The 22094-nt window shown below is 33.9% G+C and overlaps 1 protein-coding gene across 2 annotated transcripts in view; it reads left to right on the top strand.

The window, feature by feature from the left end:
* HELZ (helicase with zinc finger) overlaps positions 1-19098 on the top strand; it is a 274664-nt gene extending 255566 nt beyond the window's left edge. For both annotated transcript variants that reach the window (XM_027872722.1, XM_027872721.1), the window contains exons 30-31: positions 7026-7275; positions 16395-19098. In XM_027872722.1, the coding sequence (XP_027728523.1) occupies positions 7026-7275; positions 16395-16726 (582 nt within the window). In that variant the 3' untranslated portion in view covers positions 16727-19098. The remainder of the gene's footprint in view (positions 1-7025; positions 7276-16394) is intronic.
* Positions 19099-22094: the final 2996 nt, after the last annotated feature.

Below are 22094 nucleotides of genomic sequence, written 5' to 3'. Positions count from 1 at the left end.
TCTTCGCTCCTTTTTAATGGTGCTGCTAAATCTTATATGATCCTAACTTATATGATCCACAGTGGGGACTTGAATCGTTTCTTCTGTCTGTTTGAAGAATTTTTTCCTTGACCCAGGAGCCCTGGAATTTTGGCTATAATATTCCCAGAATTTTCTTGTGGTTTCTTTCAGGAGGTGACCGGTAGATTCCTTTGATTTCTGCCTTTCCCTCTGGTTTTTTGATATCTAGATGGGTTTTCTTTTATGATTTCTTGAAATATGAGGTCTAGGTTCTTTTTGTTTGTTTTTATTGTTCATGACTTTCATGTAGTCCAGTGATTCTCAAATTGTCTCTCCTTGATCTGTTTTACAAGTCAGTTGCTTCCCTTTTAAGTTATGTCATATTTTGTTCTATTTTTTCAGTCTTTTCACTTTATTTTTATTATTTCTTGACATCTTAGGGAATAATTAACTTCAATTTGACCAATAATTTTCAGTGAGTTATTTTCTTCAGTAAAGTTTTGTGTCTTTTTTCCCCCAAGCATTTAATTCTCTTTTCATCTGTCTTCCATAGCTCTTTTCTCGTTTCATTCTTTCCTGCACTGCTTTCACTTGGTTTTTAAAATAATTTTTTAGCTCATTTAATTCTGCTTTAACTTTTCAAGGAATTTTTGTTGGACTTGTGTCTGAGCTACATTTCTTTTTGAGGCTTTGCTTGTAGATGATGTAAAGTAGTTTTCTTCTATGTTTTGTCTTGAGCTTCCTTGTTGCCATAGTAGCTCTTTATGGTCAGGTTCTTCTTCTTCTTTTTTTTTTTTTAAATTTGCTCTTTCTTCCAGCTTACTTCTTGACTGCATCCCAAAGAAGAGATTTGCCCAAAGTCACAAACAATTAGTGAGAGAGCCAAGACTAGAACCCAGAATAAATGTGAATATTTTACTAATTTTACCTCTAGGATTGCATCCTTTGTACTATACTGTTGTATGTAAATATAATTTTAGTTGAAAGTAATTATTCATTTCCAAATTATTTTTTCTAATGAGAAAACCAGTCTTAGCAAAAAGCTTCACTTTTCTAGATCACTCAAGATCTTGATTTCTAGATTGTCAGAGATTTGAATAGAAGAAAATGAAGTATAATATGACATAAATATAATCAATGCTTTATTCTTTAAAGTACTTTAAAAGTAAAATTTAAAACTCCTACCATCAAATTGATAAAAGCCAGTTTTCTTTTGGGAAACTTAATTACGATTCTTTAGAGGTAACTTTTATATAGCTATGGATAGAACTATTGTGAACTACTTTTTGGAACTATCAAAATTGACATTTTTTCTTTTTAAGGGATGTTTTCTAGAGGGAGTCTGTATTTAGGAACAGAGCTATTTTATATTTCAAGGAGAGTAGGATCAAATCAGTTTGTAACAGCTCAGAATGTCATAGCAATGGACCTGACATATTTCCCCTCTAACATAATGTGTTTATTCATGATGATAATAATAATAGCTAACACTGTACTCTATTACCTCTTATTTGAATGTTGTTTTCTTCACTTGTCTTCAGGTTTCTTGAAAACAGTGTTCTTTATAAATTTTAAACTCCTGTGCACGTGGATAAACCAAATAATTTTTATATGCCTGTTTAAGTTAAAAAATAATATTGCCATCAAATAGTTGTTCTTTTCAAGAATATGTTGTATTGAACAAAACTATAATATAGTTGTAGAATGGGCGAAAGAAGTTTTGACTTCAGCATTTTATTGAGCTTTTAGTCAATTAAGATTGCTGTATAATTTTACATTGCTTTTTAGATTCTGTTAAGAAAACCCATAGCTACTGCTATTATAGGCTATAATTACCCACAACATGTTGTCAGTATAGTTAATATTGAACATTTTTCTATTGTTTTGGTGAAAGATTATTTTTCCACTTAGTCTCTTCATTTAACTCTACCCATCTATAGTCCATAGCTCATCACTATTTTTCAGCTATAAAGACTTAATGTTTAAAATGACTAAAGGTTTCTTCTTTGCATCTTTAAAGATTTAGATAATAATTATCGTGGTATTTGTGAATTATTTTTATTTTTTATTTTTTTATTAATTTATTTTTGAATTAGCAACAATCACTTCCACAAGCTTTTGAGTTTTAAGTTTTTCTCCCCCTCCCTCCCCTAGACAGGATGCAATCTGATATAGACTATTCATATACGTTCCTATTAAACATCTTTTCACATTAGTGATGTTGTAAGTAAGAATTAGAACCAGTAGGAGGAACCACCAGAAAGAGGAAACAAAACTCAACAGAAGAAAAAAAAATAGCAAATAGTATGCTTCAATCTGCATTCAAACCCCGTAGTTCTTTTTTCTTTGTGGATAGCATTTTTCATCACGAGGCCTTTGGAGATGTCCTAGATCCTTGTACTGCTGAGAAGGGTTAAGTTTATCAATATTAGTCATCGCACAACATGGCTGTTATTGTGTACAACGTTCTCCTGGTTCTGCTCATGAATTATTTTTATTAATTGATGGGCATATTTGATACACCTTAATTAATATCAGAGTTCTGGTAATAGTTACAGCACTACATAAAATGTTTAAAATACGCATTTTAAAGTTGAAAGAACTTTGAATCTTGTACAGAGAATATTTCTTCCTAAAAACAAAAACAAAAACAAAAAACAGGAAGTATGGCACAGATACTTGAAATAATGGAGAAAGGATACAGTACTTACTCTGGATATGCTTCATCAGTATGCTCTGAGGATTCCAGTTCTCTCTATATCTATGGGCCTGTGATTCCATGAATTAAAAAAAATGAATATGAAGTATTAAGCTAATTATGAGAAGGAAACTATGTAAATGTAACTTATTACTTTGTATTCATTCAACAAGCATTTATTTATTTTTTCCAGTTACATGTAAAGATAATTTTCAACATTTGCCTTTGTAAAATTTTGAGTTCCAAATTTTTCTCCCTTGCACCTTCCCTTCATACTTCCTCCTTCCCCTTGTCCTTTCTTAAGACAGCAAGCAATCTGATACAGGTCATACAATCATGCTAAACATATTTCCACATTAGTCATGTTATGGAAGAAGAGTCAGAACAAAAGGGAAAAACCACAGGAAAGGAAAAACAAAAAAAAAGGTGAAAATGGTATGCTTCAATCTGCATTCAGACTCCATAATTCTTTCTCTGGATGTGGTTAGCATTTTCCATCATAAGTCTTTTGGAATTGTCTTGGACCATTGTGTTGCTGAGAAGAGCTAAGTCTTTTATAGTTAATTGTTGCTCAGTGTTGATGTGTACAATGTTCTCCTGGTTTTGCTCATTTCACTTAGCATCAATTCATGTAAGTCTTTCCATGTTTTTCTGAAATCAGCTCGCGCATCATTTCTTAAAGTGCAATAGCATTCTCTTACATTCATATACCACAACTTGTTCAGCCATTATCCCAATGATGGGCATCTCTTCAATTTCTAATTCTTTGCCACCACAAAAAGAGCGGCTATAAATATTTTTGTACATAAGGGTCCTTTTCCCTTTTTTGTGATCTCTTTGGGATATAGACCTAGTAGTGGTATTGCTGGATCAAAGCGAATGCACAGTTTGATTGCCCTTTGGGCGTAGTTCCAAATTGTTTTCTAGAATAGTTGGATCAGTTCACAACTCATCAACAATGCATTAATGTTCCAATTTTCCTGCAACTTTTCCAACATTTATTATTTTCCTTTTCTGCAAATTAGCCAATCTGATAGGTATGAGGTGGTACCTCAGAGTTGTTTTAATTTGCATTTCTGTCATTAATAGTGATTTAGAGCATTTTTTTGTGTGATTATAGATAGCTTTAATTTCTTCCTCTGTAAACTGCCTTTTCATATCCTTTGACCATTTATCACTTGGGGAAATTACTTATGTTCTTATTAATTTGATTCAGTTCTCTATATATTTTAAAAATGAGGCCTTTATCAGAAATACTGGCTGTAAAAATTGTTTCCCAGCTTTCTGTTTTCCTCCTAATCTTGGTTGCATTGGTTTTGTTTATGCAAAACTTTAAAACTTAATGTAATCAAAATTATCCATTTTGTATTTCATAGTGTTCTCTAGCTCTTGTTTGGTCATAAATTCTTCCCTTCTCCATAGATCTGACAGGTAAACTATTCCTTACTCTCCTAATTTGCTTATGATATCATCCCTTATGTCTAAATCATGTACCCATTTTGACCTTATCTTCAACATGCATTTATTATGTGTCTACTATGTGCTAGGGATAAAAAAACACAGAAATAGACCCTTTCTTCACTGAGCTTACATTTCATTTGGGGAAAACAGCCTGTACTTAAGTAGGTAAATACAAGATATATACAAAGTAGATACAATGTAATTTCCAGTGAGAAGATCTCATGTAGGATGTATCTCTTAGGTTGGTTCTTGAAGGATGCTATTGATACTGAGAGATGAAATTAAAGAGAGACAATAGAAAAGGGAAATGAAATGTCATGTAAGGGGAAAACAGGAAGTAAGCCTGTTTGACCGGAAGGTAGAATGAGTGAGGGAGAGGAGAAGCAAGCAGGAGTCACACTATGAAGGGCTTTTACTAAATAAATGAGATCATGTTTTATCTCAGGGACACTGGAGCTCCTTGAGAAGGGGAGGGACATAGTCAGACTTGTATTTTAAGAATACATCTGTGTGGATTGGAAAGGTGAAAGACTGGAAGCAGGGAAAACAATTAGGAGGCTATCACAGTGGAGAGGTGATGAAATTTTTATCACTGGAGAGGTGATGAAAATATGCTTACTAGACTGTCATAATGCAGCGCCTCTACTGAAATTACTCTCAGGAAAGGTTATTTCCCCAAAAGATGCCTTTCTTCATGCCTCTTACATCAGCTAAGCTGTACTCTTAACTCTGACTTCTTTTGCTAACCTTCAATGTCATATCTATCCAGTTACTGAAACTTTAAAGCAAGGATTCTTAGCCTGGGGTCCATGAGTGCATTAATTTTTTTTTTTTTTGCATTGAGAAACATTGTTCTGAGAAGGGGTTCATAGGTTTCATCAGATATTGCTTTTCTTTGTATCCCCAGTGTTTAACACAGTGTGTGGTACATAATAAGAGCTTAATAAATGCTTCTTGATTTGATTTGACTTGATCAGAAGTTCATGACACAGAAAAAGGTTAAGAACTCCTGCTTTAAAGCATCATATTAGCCAGTACTGTGCATTTCATATAAAAACAGCAGCAGCAAGGACATCGACAACTTGAAAGACATTGATGAAAGCCGTTCACAGGACATTTTTTAAAATCAAATTTCATGCTTCATTGAAGCACTTATCTTTATTAATATCTTCATTATTAGAGGCCATCTTCTATGGGACCTGTTAAATATCACCAGATTCCCTGTTGTCTGAATATATTTTCTTTTAATTTAGAAGATGTGTTGGATTTTTTTATGCCATAGTTGATTAGTATTGTTACCTGTTCTTATGCCAACCTTCATGTCTTGATTTGTAACATTTCCTGCCTATAAAAGGCCTTGAGACAAGTGGGTACATTTGACTGGCAACTACAAAAAGTTGGTATTTGCTTGTTGACACTACTACCTGGAGTGTTTTCTATTGATTATTTCTTTGAATTTTTTATTTTTATAATCTGCCCTCAGTAAGAGAATGATGAATGTTTGTTTTCTGGAATCCATAGGTAGATTTTATAATATGAATCCCTAGTGGGCAATGATAGCCTAGCACCTGGTGGATTTTTAAAATATTGATGATAAAAAGGAAAACTTCATTTTTATGTTAGGACTTAATGGTTTATTTTGAAAAGCTTTTGGTAAAATGTGTATATATGTGTATGTCTTTCTTTATATGTGTATATTTAATGTGTTCACATATATACATATGTATGTGTGTATATATATATATATAGTATATTATACATTATGTCACAAATTTCCTAGTGCTTGATCATTTCGTGATTATTTTTGAGTTGGATCAGGCTATTTCATGAAGTTCAATAATTTTAATAATGACCTGGACAAAGGAATTAAAAATAGCTAATTTTAAATTATACTAAATTAAGTGAGTTTAGTTGTCAAGAAGAATGAAGACTTTGGAGGAAAGTGTCATTATAAAGCAAGATGAAATCAGGGAGTTGTTCAAGGTGGCATATTTATTTGTCATTTTTGGACCAGGCCTGTGATTTCTAATAGTGGTAGTGGTAGTATTTAGTATTTATAGTACTTAGCACTTATATAGCACTTTTAAGGTTTGTAAGAGCTTTACAGATGTCTCATGAAAAAGATTTCCATTGAAACTACTGAGGAGGGGAGTGACCTGGTCAATTAGGAATATCATACTGGCAATTGTGTTGGATTAGAGGGAGAGGGAGAGACTTGAGGCTGGAAAACCAGTTAAGAGTTGACAGGGAGGTAAAGCTGGAGATGATGAGAGCCTGAACTAAGACAGTGGCCATGTGAATGGACAGAAAGTGATCTATCAGTGAGTTTTTATTGAGATAGAATCAACAAGATTTAACAACTGATTGGGCATATTGAGTTGAAATGTCTCCAGGAGAAACAAGCAGGTGTGTTCCTTTATTGTTTCACTCTTTGGTTTTACATAGAATCGTAAGATTTTTAGAGCTAGAAGAAGTCTTAGAGAACCTCACACATCCAGCCCCCTCATTTTGTAGGTGAGGAAACTATGGTCCCAAAAGTTAAATAATGTGACCAAGATCACAAAAGGTAACAAAGTTAGAACCTGTAATTGAACCCATGTATTTTGATAGCTAAGCGTTCTTTTCATTTTATGACAGTGCCTTTGATTTTGCCTTTGATTTTGTGTGTTCCTGAAAAAAGAGTATTGAAAAAGAATGTTCTTAAAGAATTGCTTCCTAATTCAGGATATCCCAAAAATTCACTGAGATTTTTGGGACACACCATATAGAAAAATTGTTGTGTGCTGAAAAGAAAGTAGTGAACTTAAAAGAAAAAAAATGAGGGAAATGCATTGTATTAATTTATAAAACGTCCTTCTTCATGCAGTATGAACCACGAGGACCAGGCAGGCCATTGTACCAAAGAAGAATTTCATCTAGTTCAGTACCGCCTTGTTCTGAAGAGTTAAATACTCAAGACAGTCTTGCTCAGTGTAAAGAGCATCAGGACCATAATAACCAATCTTCTTTCAACTATTCGTCACCGGAGTTGTGGGTAAACACCACCTCATCTGCTCCACATCAGAACATTCCATGCAATGGATCCAGCAGAACAGCCCCACCCAGAGAATTGTTAGGTAAGGCAAAACTGTTTCACTTACCTTGGACTTCCATATTTCCTTGGCTTCCCTCATCCTCTCTCTTTTTATCTCCTCTTCCAGTGTTTGTTTTTGGACAGAATCTGGTCTGGTTAGTTATGCTTTAGAGAAGTGGAGCATCTGCTTAAGTCAGGCTTATACTTTATATGCATGGGATAAAGACAAAACATTCCAAACCAGTTGGTTTCTGTCCTATTACCGAATGGATTAAGTGGCTGAGTCCCAGGCAAGTATTTTGAAGTAAGGGAAAATTACCTGCCCTTGAGAACTCAGTAAAACATAATACAATACAAATAAATGATAAAAATTAGTTAACAAGAAAATAATAGATTCTGTTATTATATAGAATAATAGTTCTATAGCAGAAAGGTGGGGCAGCAGATCAAGTGCCAGTCCTGGAATCATCTTCCTGTGTTCAAATCTGACCTCAGATACTTAATAGCTGTGTGACCCTAAGCATACCATTTAACCTATTTGCTTCAGTTCCTTACCTATAAAATGAGCTGAAGAAGGAAATGGTGAACCACTCCAGTATCTTTGCCAAGAAAACCCAAAAAGAGTTGGACACAGCTGAAGCAACAATAACAGCAAGGTAGCAAGTTTGGGACACAGAAAAACCTGGCATATGGATGTTTTCCATATTCCAATAATTTGTAAATCACTGCATAAGTCAAACTGAGACCTGTTAAAGATCTTTGCTTAAAAAGACCAAAGTCTCCCACTGCATCCAGGCCACCTCTAGTCATTCTATTCTATATCTTGCCATTGAACCCAGATGACTCCAGAGGAGAGAGTGAGGCTGGTGACTTTGCACAGCCCTCCCTCACTTAAATCCAGTTCACCTGCATGTCATAGCATCACCTCCCTGAGGTCATGGTCCTCTTCAAGGAGAAGGACAAACAACAACAACAACTGGACATGGCAATCCAAAAATTATTTGGCATTTTTCCATGAGCTTTGAAATCAGTGTTCTTTTTTCTTTCTTTTAAATATTCACTGTAAAAAAGAAAGTAATTGATTTGTTTGAGCTCCCTGATGTTTTATTACTTATAACATAGAGACACTTATAAAAAGTCTGTGATCTTTCAAGTGAATTTCTATGCTGAATTGTTTTAGCATTTGTATAAAAATTTAGTTTTGTTTATCTGAAAATAAGATATTATCATTGTCACTGACCTCTTTATGAACATGTATGATATATTTATACTGCATTGGAAGTAGTAAGGCAATTTCATTGATTGCTCAGAATACTTAACTATTCCAGTAGGCAGTTTTTCCAGAATCGTTATGTGAAACGACTCAGTCAGTACACATTAAAATATAATGCTTTGTGTGTATGTGGAGAAGCAAGTGAAATGTGTGTGTGTGTGTGTGTGTGCGCGCGTGTACGCTATTGTTTTAGGTTATTGTTTTTGGATGAGTTTTGATGGCTTAAAATTTGTTTAAAATTTTTTGTCATTTTAACTATTCTCTTCTCAATATGTATTGTAGTTACCTTTGGACAGAAACTTTAAGATTCTGATTTGACTTGATAAGTTAAAAAAGAAAGCAAGCACCCAGACTTCTTTCATTTCATTTCATTGTCCTGTCTGATAAAATTCTTATTTTCATTGTCAGAAGACAGTCATAAAATTCCTTAGTTACAAATACTTCATTAAATGTATTATTAATTCAAAGTTAGTCATGTCCTAAAGCATAGTTTTCTATTGGAATCATTGTTGAGAGGAACACATAAATGAACAGGAATGCAATAGAATGAAAATATTAATAACTTACTTGGAGGAGTTGTGCCTTGTAAAGTCTAAAATTAAGCTTTTAAAGGTGAATGGAGCCATTTACACATGAAAGGCCGGTTGGTATAATGGAAAGTACACTCAACTTGAAAGCAGGAGAAGCCTGAATTCAAGATTCCGTACTTAGCCATTTGAACTATGACTGTTTTAAATTGTAGAACCATAGAATCTTAGAGGGGAAGGGTCTTAGAAACCATGTAATCTAGCACCTTCATTTTATAGATAAGGAAACAGGCTAAGAGGAGTGAACTGACCTGGCAGGGACTATGGTATGACATAATTGTTTCATATATGTTTTGTTTCACGTCCACATATCTTCTTTTTCTTTTGAACCTCTGAATTGCCAATGAGAGTGCTGGGTACAGGAGATATTTGGTAACTTAATTGTTGCTGTGTAGGCAAGTGAAATAGATTCTGAGAAAACGAATGGAGAGCCCTAATCCTAGTATCTGTACATGTATAGTGCCAGTGCTAAGGTTAAATTCTACTATCTAACAGAAGTTCTGCCTCTGTTCTGTCACTATAGTGAGAGTTCATAATTTGGAAAATATTTCCTGCGCATCTAAGTTCAGGTGGAAGTTTTAAGAGAAGAAAGAATTAATACGCTCTCAAATCTCACCAGTTTGGGATTAACCTAAGGTGACAAAAGCCATCCTGAAAAGAACATTTTAAAAGAATGATAGCTTATTATTTTTAAGTATAATAAATAATTCAATTTAAGTTTAGAGAAAATGGTGATTCTGCTTTATTTAATAGATGAGAATGTTTGGTAACTGTTAGTGTGCTGATGGACCATCTTAAGTAGTATTGGTTTCTGCTTGTGTTAAGATCCTTCAAAGGTGCTTAAAGGTAGTTCTCTTAAGTAAGTGGACATTTTTGGTTACATTATTAGTTTGCTAAGCAAGCCCCTAGTTTACAGTTAGCACAGGGCTAAGTATTGCAAATGACTAATGAAGTTTTATGGTAATTCATTTTTTCCTGAAATATAGTATTGGAGTATTATTTTAAACCCTTTTGAAACTATGATAAAAATAGATACATGACCAAATAATGATACTTATCAAAGAAATAAAAAATGCTTATTTTTAACAACTATGTTTGTTAAATATATTTATTCATTAAATTCTTACAATGATTTTATGATAAATTAATCCTCTAAAAAAGGATGGCCTTTTTTTTTTTAAACAAAATTTTAGCATAACCACAGTTAGATTTTTGTGAAAAAGCTATAGGTAAGACTAATATATAAAGATTTTTAAAGTTATTTAAATAATTTTTTAAAATTTAAAAATATATCAGGCATACTCATTGGCCATAGTCTGGCCACCTGGTGATGATTTTTCTTTTTTGTCGTTGCAACCTGTGAAAGTAAGAACATTTAAAAAATAACCTTCCTCCCTATGTGGCCCTCTTCTTTAGCAGTGATGTAGCAGAATGGTGGGAGAAGTGGCAGAGACAGACTACTAAGAATCAAACATTTTTTAGACAATCAGTAGACCTTAGTATTGATGGAGAATCTAAATTATGTCAATCTTGACTTTCTTGCTATAAACAATAACCAGAAGAAATAATGAAGCTGAAGCAAAATGCAAAGAAAGGAATTGGCAGAGTGAGTTTTATTTTACGTACGCTCAGAGGCAACAGAACCCAGCATTTTGTGGGATATTTGTTCAGTGTATATTACAATACTATTAATGAATATTTGGGAAAAAAGACCCCTTTTAAAATAATTGCAGTTTATGCACCAATACCAGTTGCTGAAAATGAAACAGTAGAGAAACTCTACAAAGAATTTGAGAAGACCCTTCAAATCAAATCAACTTATACTCTGGTATTCAGTGACTTCAGGGAAAAGGTGAGTATGAAGGAAAATATGTGGGAAAGCATGAGTCAGGAAAAAGCAATGAAAGGGACCAAAAGACTTCTAGATTACCCAGAAGCCTCATGCCTTTATATCATGAGCATTTTCTTTAAAAAGAGAATTGAGAGACAATATAAGCAGTATTATCTCAAAATAGAGAGAAGCAGCAGAGGTAAAACTAATTTAAATAAGCTTGGCCTAGATAGCCAACTAAGCAAATCCATTCATTGAGCATTGAATAATAAAAATGGAAAGAGCACTACAAACAGAAGAGAAATGGTAAAGATTTGGAAAACCCATTTTAACAACACTTTTTTGTTTTTGTTTTTTTAATGAATGATGGTGGAGTCACCACCATTCTTGGGCTGTAACATTAGTCACAGTCCCAAATGTACTTAAAAAAGGAGGTAGAAATGGTACTAATAAGAACAAAAATCAAAAGAGCATTGGATTCGACCAAATATATGTAGAAGAGATCCATGCTGCAGGTGATAATTTTGTGATGGCAATCAAGGTTCAATACACAAGGTCTTGGAAGCAGGTGAAGTTACTAAAGGTGTGAAAAAAATCTCAGACCTTATTAATTCTGAAAAGATGACCCTAGGGCATAACAATGCAAATTTCTAATTTAACTCTCTCATCCATACAAAGTGTTTGTGAGAGTTATTTATACATAAGTCAAAGACATCCTCAATGAGTGTATTAGTAAGGAACCCACAAGCTTTCACAGTTAAAATTCAGTAGTGGACTGCATCTTTACCATTTTACAACAAAATGGAAAGAATATAAATTCTCATTGTGATTATTATTTTCTTAATTTTTTTCTCATTGTGATTATTGTTTGTTGATTATGAAAAGACATTTGATTTGGTAGAGCAGGCTCTTTTACAACAAATTTTACTCATCTATACATCAAATTATTCAAGATTACTTGGAAGATATAAGAACAGAAATAATCATGTTCAGTGATAATCAGTATTGAGTGAGACATAAAAAGAGGGAGGTGAGTGCTCTCATCCATAGTATTTACCTTTGTGATAGAGGAGATCTAGTGAAGAGTCCAGGTGAAGGAAGGGTTCCTTGTGGATAGCTAGGTCCTACAGATGCTTCCATTTGCATATAACATTGTGCTTATTGCATTAACCTCAAGAATTTTGCAGAGCCTTCTAGGAGAGATCTGTAAACACTTAAAAGAGTTTGTACCTGTCATAACCACACAAGAAAGACCAAGTGGGTGAAGAATGCCTATTAGCTAAATTTCAACATCCAATCCAATAATATGTCTAGGACAGACAGTGCAGATGGACAGAGTTTAGCCCAGAGGTGAAGAGAAAGAGGAATGAATGAATGAAGCACTTACTAAGTGTTTAATATTTGCAAAGCACTTTACTAAGTACTGGGGATGCAAATAGAAAAGTAGGACAGCCCCTGCCCTCAAGGAGCTCACATTCTAACGAGGAAAGACAATATTGATGGAAGGGTTTACCTGCAAGTCAGATGGAAAGGTCCCTTGGTCCTTAGAGGGTAGCAGCAAAACAGATGGTAATGCCTGTTCTTTAATGTCATTTCCACTGATAAAGTAACATTGGTTTCTGAAGGTTAACCATTTGATAGTGCCAAGGACTTTGGTGACAAGAACTTTCTTTTCTGCATCTTCTATAGATGTGGTTATGGCACCTGTAGGAGCAGCTTACAGGCTTATATAAGGGTTGCTTCCCAGGATGATGGCTGCAGGAGAATAGTGGTTTATATTGATTTCATGAAATTGCCAAGCTCTTTTACTGAAAAATTTTGCTCATGAACAAAAGAAATTGAAACATGGAATACTACTGTCTCTGAAAAACTAAGAATGAGTACCCTGCACTGGACAATGTAAACCATATGACAGTTGTGAGCAGGCTGCAACATAAAACCTACAAGAAATTCCAAAGAAGTAGAGGAGTAAAAGACTTCTTCAGAGAATTTTATTATAGGAGAAGAAGAAGGACTAGTCATTTGACAAAAGTGAGGGATAACAAGTATACAACCAAAATTCTTCACTAGTACCTTCTTGATGTTGGGACAAAGTGAGGAAGGCCTGTTCTGTTCTGTTTATCCTTTGTTCTCTTTTTTTCCCCCAAGTTTCTTTTTTTTTTTTTTGGCTAGGCAGTGGGGGTTAAGTGACTTGCCCAGGGTCACACAGCTAGTAAGTGTCAAGTGTCTGAAGCCGGATTTGAACATAGGTCCTCCTGACTCCAAGGCTCCAGCTCTATCCACTGCGCCACCTAGCTTGCCCTTGTCCTTTGTTCTTGATGAGGACTAATGACGTCATGAGGGTGATGTCTTGATTTGTGTGTGAATTGGATTTAAGTGAGGCAGAGCTGTGCAAAGTCCTTAGCCTCACTCTTCCATAGTCATCAAAATCCAGTGGCAAATCAAGTAATCAGCAGTCTTCTTTACTGCTGACAGCCCAGGATGCAATAGATGATGTTGGCCTTTCTAAATTAAAGTCTTTCTAGAGCATATTAGGTGGACTCTTGGTGGTGAACTCTTAGGAAGACATGAACATTCATTGCACAAGATGAGCAGGCATGAATAGATTGTGATTTGCATATTTAGAAGAGACACCTGAATTGATGAGATCACAGATCCACTTGAATATCTGAATATTAAATATCTGAATATTAAACAGTATTATTAAGTTAGCAAGCAGTATTTATTAGAAGAGTGATTCTATCCTCTTCTTTCAAAATAATAGTTTGAATTCTGAATAACAAATATTTAATGAGCTAATTGATAACCATTTCCCCAACCAGCCATTCAAGTATATATTGAACACATAACATGCTCAGTAGTGTAGGTTTTCCCTCCTCTTTAAAGAACTGACAGTCTAGTTGAGAAAACTAACATCTATGAAAGAGCAGTGAGTAATAAGAGGGTATAAATTAGTTGGTACAGAATATAACTCTCCTACCTCTTTCTGACTCACCAACAAAGAATTCTGTGGAGTGGGGAGCAATAAGGGTTGGAGTAATCAGGCAAGAAATATTGTGGTATTTAGAAAGAATACTGTATATAAAAGTATATAAAAAAGTATATATAAAGTCAGAGGATATAAATTCACTGTTCTCCTACATGCTATCTCTGTGACTTCAGGCTCTGAGCCTTGATTTCCTCCATTATAAAATGATGAGGTTGGACTGGATGATTTTAAGTGCCCCTTTCAGGCTAAATCATAGGATTATAGGACCATTTGGAGGCGGAAGGGACCTTAAAGTCTGTCGCCATCTTGTTTCTGTGTCTGGTAGAATGGATCATTCAGAGCCTGAGGGTCAAACAAACAATCCATTAAAAAAAAACCAAACTATTCATATATATTCAGGTGAAAGCAATTCCCAAGGCAGTTAAAAAACAATACATAGAAAGATTAAAACATGTGAAAGCCATCAGCAAGGAAGTTAAAAACAATGAGCAGTGATGTTGTTCAGGGGCTCAAGAGCCCCCCGCTAGAGCTTTCTTGTCTGAAGGGCCCATAGCTAGTTCTTAGATCAGTCCACATGGGAGTAAAATTAAATCAAACTACCTCACATCTGCAACATAGCTTCTTTGTTCACAAGAATCCTGGATGATATTGTGGAAATGTGAGGAGTTAATTCATGCCTCCCTAGATCCATTAGTAATGTGGCTCACAAAAGAGGCCATGAAGTCCAACCCCCATATTTTCTAGATGAGAAAACAGAGGCCCAGAGAGTTTAAGTGATTTTCCCAGGGTCACATAGCAAGTAAGTGTCTGAAGAAGGAGTTGAATTTAGAATTAGGTTTTCCTGGTTCCAAATTCAGTGCCCTATCCACTAAGCTATGCTGCCTCTATTATGTTATGGAGAAAATGGAACTTAAAGAATTTGGATAGGTGGAGGAGGGAGCTGTAGGTATCCCAGGTGAGTATAGCAGCATGAGACATGAGCAAGGGAATCAAGGAATGAACACACCTGCAACTCATATTATAAGGAAAGTGACTTCATTGGAATTAGAGGGCATGTGTTGGTAATGTGATGGGGAAGAAGATAGACTAGTCAGCCTCAGGATTGTTAGAAATTTTGGAATGGTTTAGTAGTGGTTTTTGGCGTTCAATTCATTACATACTTATTAAGCTTTTATCATGTGTCAGGCCCTAGGAATGCCTTTATTTCCAGATATACCCTTTCCACCATCAGAGATAAAACTGCCTATCCAACAAGCTGTCCTTATGACAAAGATTTTAATAGGAAAAAAAAAAAGTGCAACTTAGCAAAACCAGCCAGCACATTATCCATGTCAGAATTTATATGCAACATTTCACACTCATCATCCATAACTTTGTAAAGGAAGGGAAACATGTTTTCCTATGTCCACTTAGTCATTACAATTCTATGACAGTCATTTTTGTTTTGTCCTTTCCATTATGTTGTAGTCATTGTGTATAGTCAATAAACATTTATTAAGTGCCTACTATGTACCAAACACTGTTCTAAACATTGGGGACACAAAGATATCTAATGGGGAAAGATAACATATAAAAAAAAGCTGATGGGGGGAGGAATACTGGGGCACAGAGGGGGTGGGAAGTGATCTAAGGAGTTGTGAATTTCAGGGTTGATTTCATCTTGCAGAATGATGAGTTTCTGGAGATCATGAGACCCAGGAGGGCAGCTGGGTAGGAAATGATGAGGTTAATGTCCTCTCCAATGTCCAGATGCCACCCTCTTTGATCAGAGAGAGGAAGGGACCCCAGGGACAGGGTATGCTGATGAGGAGGTGTGGGTTTTAAAATAGATGAGAGAATGCTTGGAGAATGAAGAGTTTCTGAACTTCATGAAATCCAGTAGATATAGATATATGTTGTTTTCCTGGTTTTACACCAGTATATGTCTTCCTATGCTTTTCTGAATTCCTTATATTCTTTGTTTCTTGTGACCCAGGAATATTACAGAATTACATTATTACAATAATTTAATATTACATGTAATTCAGTATCATATGAATTATATAAATGTCCTTACTCGATGGGCATCTAGGTTTGTTTTTTTTTTTTTTTTTTTAGTTCTTTGCTACCACAAAAAGTGCTGCTATTCATATTTTGATGTTTTTTTTCTTTGAGCTCTTTAGGTATACTCCTAGCAGTGGTATCTCTGAGTCTAAGGATATGGATGTTTTGTTCACTTTTTTTTTTTAAGCATAATTCCATAGTTGGACCAGTTCACAGCTCTAACAACAGTATATTAATGTGCCTGTTTTTTGCATAGCCCCTTCAACACTATTTATGTTTTTTCCGTCTTTATCAGCGTCTTACATTATGTAATAAAAGTCTCTATCTACAGAAGTACAAGAATACGTGAAAATTAATTGTCACATACTTGAGATAATCAGATGGTTTATAACTTGAGGACCTACCATTAAATCAGCTTTTGTTTCTTCTTTGATTTTAGCTCCATCAAAGCCCTTGAAATCCTCTGAGGATCATCTGAAATCTGAAAACCTTCAGCTGTCCAATTCCTTCAACTACAGCATGTTGCAGCATTTAGGCCAGTTCCCACCCCTCATGCCCAACAAGCAGATTGTGGAATCAAATAGCAACAGCCAGCCAAATTCTGGGGGGAACAAACCTACTATGTCCTACGCAAGTGCTCTACGGGCACCTCCAAAGCCCAAACCTCCACCTGAACAGACGAAAAAGAAGAGTGACCCTTTGTCTCTGTTTCAGGAACTTAGCTTAGGTAGTTCATCAGGTAGCAATGGCTTTTATTCCTATTTTAAATAATCAGTTTTTTAAAAGAGAGAATCTGTTTCCTTTTTTGTTTGTGTCAATAGGATTAATATAGTTGGGCTTCACCTGTAGTTGCAACTATTCCTTTGTTTATATTAGTAAATATATCTTGACTTAATGCTTTTGCTGCTAGACTTGAAACTAATTTTTTAACTTTATCCCATTATTTTGCATTTTCAATGTGGGTCAGAATTTTGACAGCTTTTATGTAGAACAACAAATATTTTTAAATTTGTGTAATGTTACATATATGTTGCATTAAGCTAGCAGCTAAAAGGTTAATTGTGCAACTATAAAAAAAGAAAAAAATTATCTAAATTGTATTTAAAAAGAAAAAAAAAATTGTAAGTAGCATTTGCATTTATTCAATAACATTAGTATACAATGCTGGGTTTCTGTACCAGAAATGGCCAGTTGATGTACAAATGTATGTTATTTTTGCTTAAATTCATTTTAATTTTTTTAAATAAAGGGGCAGCATCTTCTAAATACTTTCAGTTTTATCAGTTTTTTTGTGAAAGGATGCTGCATTCTAAGACTTTTATAGTTTTAGATTCTGTATGATGTGGTATTGTAATCTCCATCCACTGTAGGATAGAGTTAAAAGTATTCTTTGCAGACACATTGAGTATACCACTGTTTTTTAAATATGCAAAAAAGCATTGGTGTACTTAATGCCCTCTTTTATTTTTGGACAAGCTACTATTTCAGGCTTGTTTTTAATGTTAATTTGATAGATTTTTAAAAATGAATCATGAAGCTGAAAATAATTTTTAGGTATTGGTGCTTAGTAGAATTAATAATTATTTTAAAAAGAAAAACTGTGTGAGCTTAGAAAAATACGTGGGTCTTTCCCCCCACTCTGCTTGTATAAATGTTTGTAATTTGGCTTCCCCCTTTCCCCTTCCCAGTGGTATAAAGAGTTATGCCACTTTGGTTTTTTTTTTTCTTCTCCAGTGAAATTTTTGGTACATTATTTGATGTTTACATTAAAATTTGACATTATACATAGAAATTCAAATATTTGCTAACTATTTTGTTTGAGGAACATCATTGAAGAAGAGGTATAATGTTTGCCAAAGTTGTATCCAAATTTGGCTAAATCTTCATTATGACAGAAAATAATCCTTGTGTTTTCATGTGAATTAGTTACTCATAAACACTCCATGGATTTATCCTTAAAGATAAAATTGAAATCGATATCTTAAGTATTTCACAGCCTATAAAATATTTTAAATGAACTTTGGACAAAATCCTAAGAAAAGTTTAACCTTTAGAAATTGTGGTCTTGTACCCTGTCCACCCTTTAAAAGTGATGCCCTAAATTTTAATGTTTTTTGTCTAAGAAGATGAGAATGGGAAGTATTGCAAGTCAGCTCAGCCCACTTGGCAAACTATTCAAAAATCATTTGCTTATCCAAGGACTGTTTTTGAATTGACAATCCTTTGTTATAGAAACACATTTATGAAGTTGAATTGGGAAGAAGCAAGGGTCGAAATAATTTCTCTCCTTTGATTTCTCTCATTTGAGTGGACTTGAGTTTAACTAAAAGTCTATGTGATCTCTGCCTATTTTTAGAATTGGAGAGTTCCTTTGGTTGAAAGTCAGTAAGCTACCGAAAAAGTGAGCAGTGAGTACAGTTTCACCTTACAAATAATGGGTAACCAACTCATACTCAGTGGCCTGCACAATTTTGAAGGATTGGTATAAATCACATTTGGAATAGCAGGCCAATGAGGTACAACACATTTTCCATTTATGAGCCAAACTGAGCAGACATAGCCATATAATTTATTTCTTATGAACAATAATGTAACCAAAAGTAAAAGAATAAAAACAGCCCTTTTCAAATATGATGAGCATTTCCAAAATATAATAAGAATTTTAAAATGTGGAATTTTTATGTTCCTGGTCTGCAGTTATTTGTGAATGTGAATTTTCTAGCCTGTGATGATGTCCTTATAAAATGTGCAAGACTACAATGCGTTAGATTTCAAATGCATTTCCGTAATACTAAGATAGCACTGTAACTTCAGGGTTTTCAGCTCTTGGAGTAATCTCTTTATTCTGTTTACCATACTTGAACATTAAAAAGAATCAGTTGCTAATTTTTGTTTATTTGTGACTTAGTTTAACTAGTTCCCTGGAAGAGACCACATGCATGTCCTACCAACTTATGCAAATATACTGATAATCAAAGCTTGTGATAAAGAAGCTATTGTAAAAGTTGAGGTGACAGATCCATTCAAAGTGCTATTTCAGAAATTTTGCAGTATGTATGTATATATGTGTGTATATACATATATATACACATATGTGTGTATGTATCTAAAGCACATTTAATACAATATTCCAGCAGTGCAAATGTTTTTCAGTAGCAGATACTTGATTTTCAGTTTGTTTTCATAGCCAAGGATGCTGTTTTCATCTAGTTCTTTTTTTTTTTTTCAGGGATCTGCGCTGAAAGTTTATTTTAACCTTTAACAAGCTTACTCTTTAACCTTTATCATCACTATTTAATGCCCACTTTCATACCACACTCTTTAGTATATTGTTATTGAGTACAAAGTAGCTCCTAAAAAATTTGAACAAATGTTTTTAAGAAGCAAAAAAACAAAAAGCACCAGACAGTTTTGGAGGTGATGTGTGGCTGTATTCTCTAAATATTGATTCTCTGGTGTTTGAGAAGTAGTACAAATACCTGTGAATAAAATAAAATCTGGAGATATAAATATCATCAGGTTCAGTCTTTTAGCTCTTAGACTTAAATTAAGGGCAGGAATATCCTCGATAATAGCCCTTCAATAGTACCAAGTGCTACCAAGTTCGTTGTCTTTCTAGGGCAGATTTTTCTCAAATGAGGTAAATTGTTCATTCGTCTTTGTACTTCTGCTCTTTGTAGCATTCTGAAGTTTCTAATATTTCTTGCCAAGAAGAATTTTTATTCATTTTACTTTTTAATTTTACTTCTACATGAAAATTTAAAATTCAAATATCTTTTTTTACAATTAGTTTTGTTGAAATAAAATTTTCATGTAGAATTTTTTTCTTAATCTAAACATGTATTTTTGCAAGTATGAAGTTCATTCAGTCACTCTTGCATATATGTATATATGTATATGTATACATATATATTTTTTCAATATCTCTTAAGGCTTTGCTTTTTTCATTTCCTTTTTCAGATTGTTGCAGGAAGACTTTCTTTGGGGGGAGAGGTAATTAATAAAATAGTTCATAACTATTTAAACTTATTTGACCTTATTTTTTTTCCTCACAGATATACTTTATTCTATCCCTTTTTGTGTTTGTATAACAAAGTGCTTTGTGCAGCTTTTGCATCAGAGTATCTAGAACACATTCAGGTTCAATGTAAGCATGAACTGCTTTTCTCAAAGAATTGCAGATTTAATAAAATAATAAAAAATCCTATTGTATACACATAATCAATTACATCATAAACTCAAAGACCTATTTATGGGAACATTTCCCTGCTAGATTTGCTGAGAAAGTTATTGGAATTTCCTAGCTTTGGGTATAGTTAGTATCTCAGCCTTAATATTGAATTATTATAGCCAAGTTGACTTCCTATTTTAATACTTTCTATGTATCTCAGGAGCAAAATTGTAGGCTTATGTGAATTTTCTTTTGTATTCTATAGTGGAGGCTTGTCAGGGAGTGGACAGAAAATTTCAGGGTAAATTCTTGTATTTTTATTACTGTTAAGTAAACAACTTACTAAATAGTACTTTAAAGGATAGACACCCATTACATAACATTGTTTCATATTGGAGTTGATAGAAAGGAGACTCTCAGAAAAAAATAGACAAAATGTAAAATTTTTAATGAATCAAAGAATGTAATTTTCTGCCTTAAAATGGTATCCAGTACACTTATCAGTTTCCTCTTTTAATCCTTAGAACACATTTTGTTCTCTTCTTTTGGACATTTGGTCCTTCCTAAGTTGACCTTTAATATACAGAAAACTTCTGTACCTACTACCATCTTATTATATATTTCCCTCCTGCACCTTAAAGAAAAATTTCAAAGTCTAGTTTTTCACTTTCTGTTATCTTATATGATCTAGATATGAACCATCTCTAGAAACCAAGAGTAATGAAAATGAACTAGCCACAATTCTTATTTTAAAAAATCACCAGTAGATTCACCTCTAGTGACATAGCAAATGTCTTCATTAAAGAGAAAAGAGGAAGAGTAATGCTAACTTAGAAAAATGCTCTTTTTAGTAGAATTCTCCCATTTCTTCTTTAATCAAGATTAGATGCACATTTGCTGTGATTCTACTGCATGCTGCTAAACTTCCATTTGCTGCCTTCATCCCTGCTTCATATGCAATTCTGAGGCTCTCATTCAATTCGGTGAAATTTACCAATATTATCTCTTATTTAAAACATTCAAAAAATGACACACATAATTTCTTAATCAGAATGCCAAATTGAACGTTTGTTTTTTACCCATTGTGACATTTAAACATTTTGACACTAATCTGAACGTGAAATTTAAAGAGGCAGATTCATGCTGGGGTGACAGAATTTTCTTTGTCAGAAATGACACTGAACTTAGAAAAGTAAACTGGTGTTGACACTGTCATATATGAAAGAATTATGATAACTAAAACTATGCATATTTCAATAGTTTCAGGTATGTTAAAGTTGTTAGATCATCACACCCATCTTTATTTACAGTTTTCTGAACAGGGTTTGTTTTGGTACAAAAACTGGCATAAAGTCAGTAAGTCCCAATCTATGAGTTCATTCATTCATCCAAGTGACATTTTTTGTTAAGTATTTGGAATACTCCTTGAGAGTTTCTACCTCCTATATAAAGTATGATCCATTATCTCTTCTGTTTCTTCATTATGCATTTGACTGGGCAGGAATCACAGAATTTCAGAGTTGAAAGAGACCTCATTGGCCAACTAATCTAATCCAGAAATACCTAATGGGAGCAGGAAAAAAACCGACCAGTTTAAATTCTTGTCTCAAGATGTATTGATTTTTAAAATAAATTATGCCTTCATTCCTATCAGAAATTTTAAAAAAGGCAGACTAAAATAATCCTATTACCCTTGTTTCTGAAAAATCAAGAATAAAGACCACATGAAAAAGTTAACAGAATATCTAGTAAAAACTAAGCCCTTGTTTATAAGTCTATCTATCTTTAAGAGAAAATTATGAAACATAAAGAGAATATTGAATATCTTTTTTTCCACATTGCATTTTCAGAAAAGACAAAGGTATTGGACCACAGATTTTCTGTAACTCTCATACTATGAACAGAATATTGACACAGAGACCTTTAAACTGATTGATTATACTTTCTGGTGTGGGGCCACTCTGTACA

Source organism: Vombatus ursinus, unplaced genomic scaffold, assembly GCF_900497805.2.
Source record: "Vombatus ursinus unplaced genomic scaffold, bare-nosed wombat genome assembly UNPS02014801.1, whole genome shotgun sequence".
Classification (NCBI taxonomy): domain Eukaryota; kingdom Metazoa; phylum Chordata; class Mammalia; order Diprotodontia; family Vombatidae; genus Vombatus; species Vombatus ursinus.
Note: the sequence above shows the minus strand (reverse complement) of the source record. Positions and strands in the feature narration are given on the sequence as shown.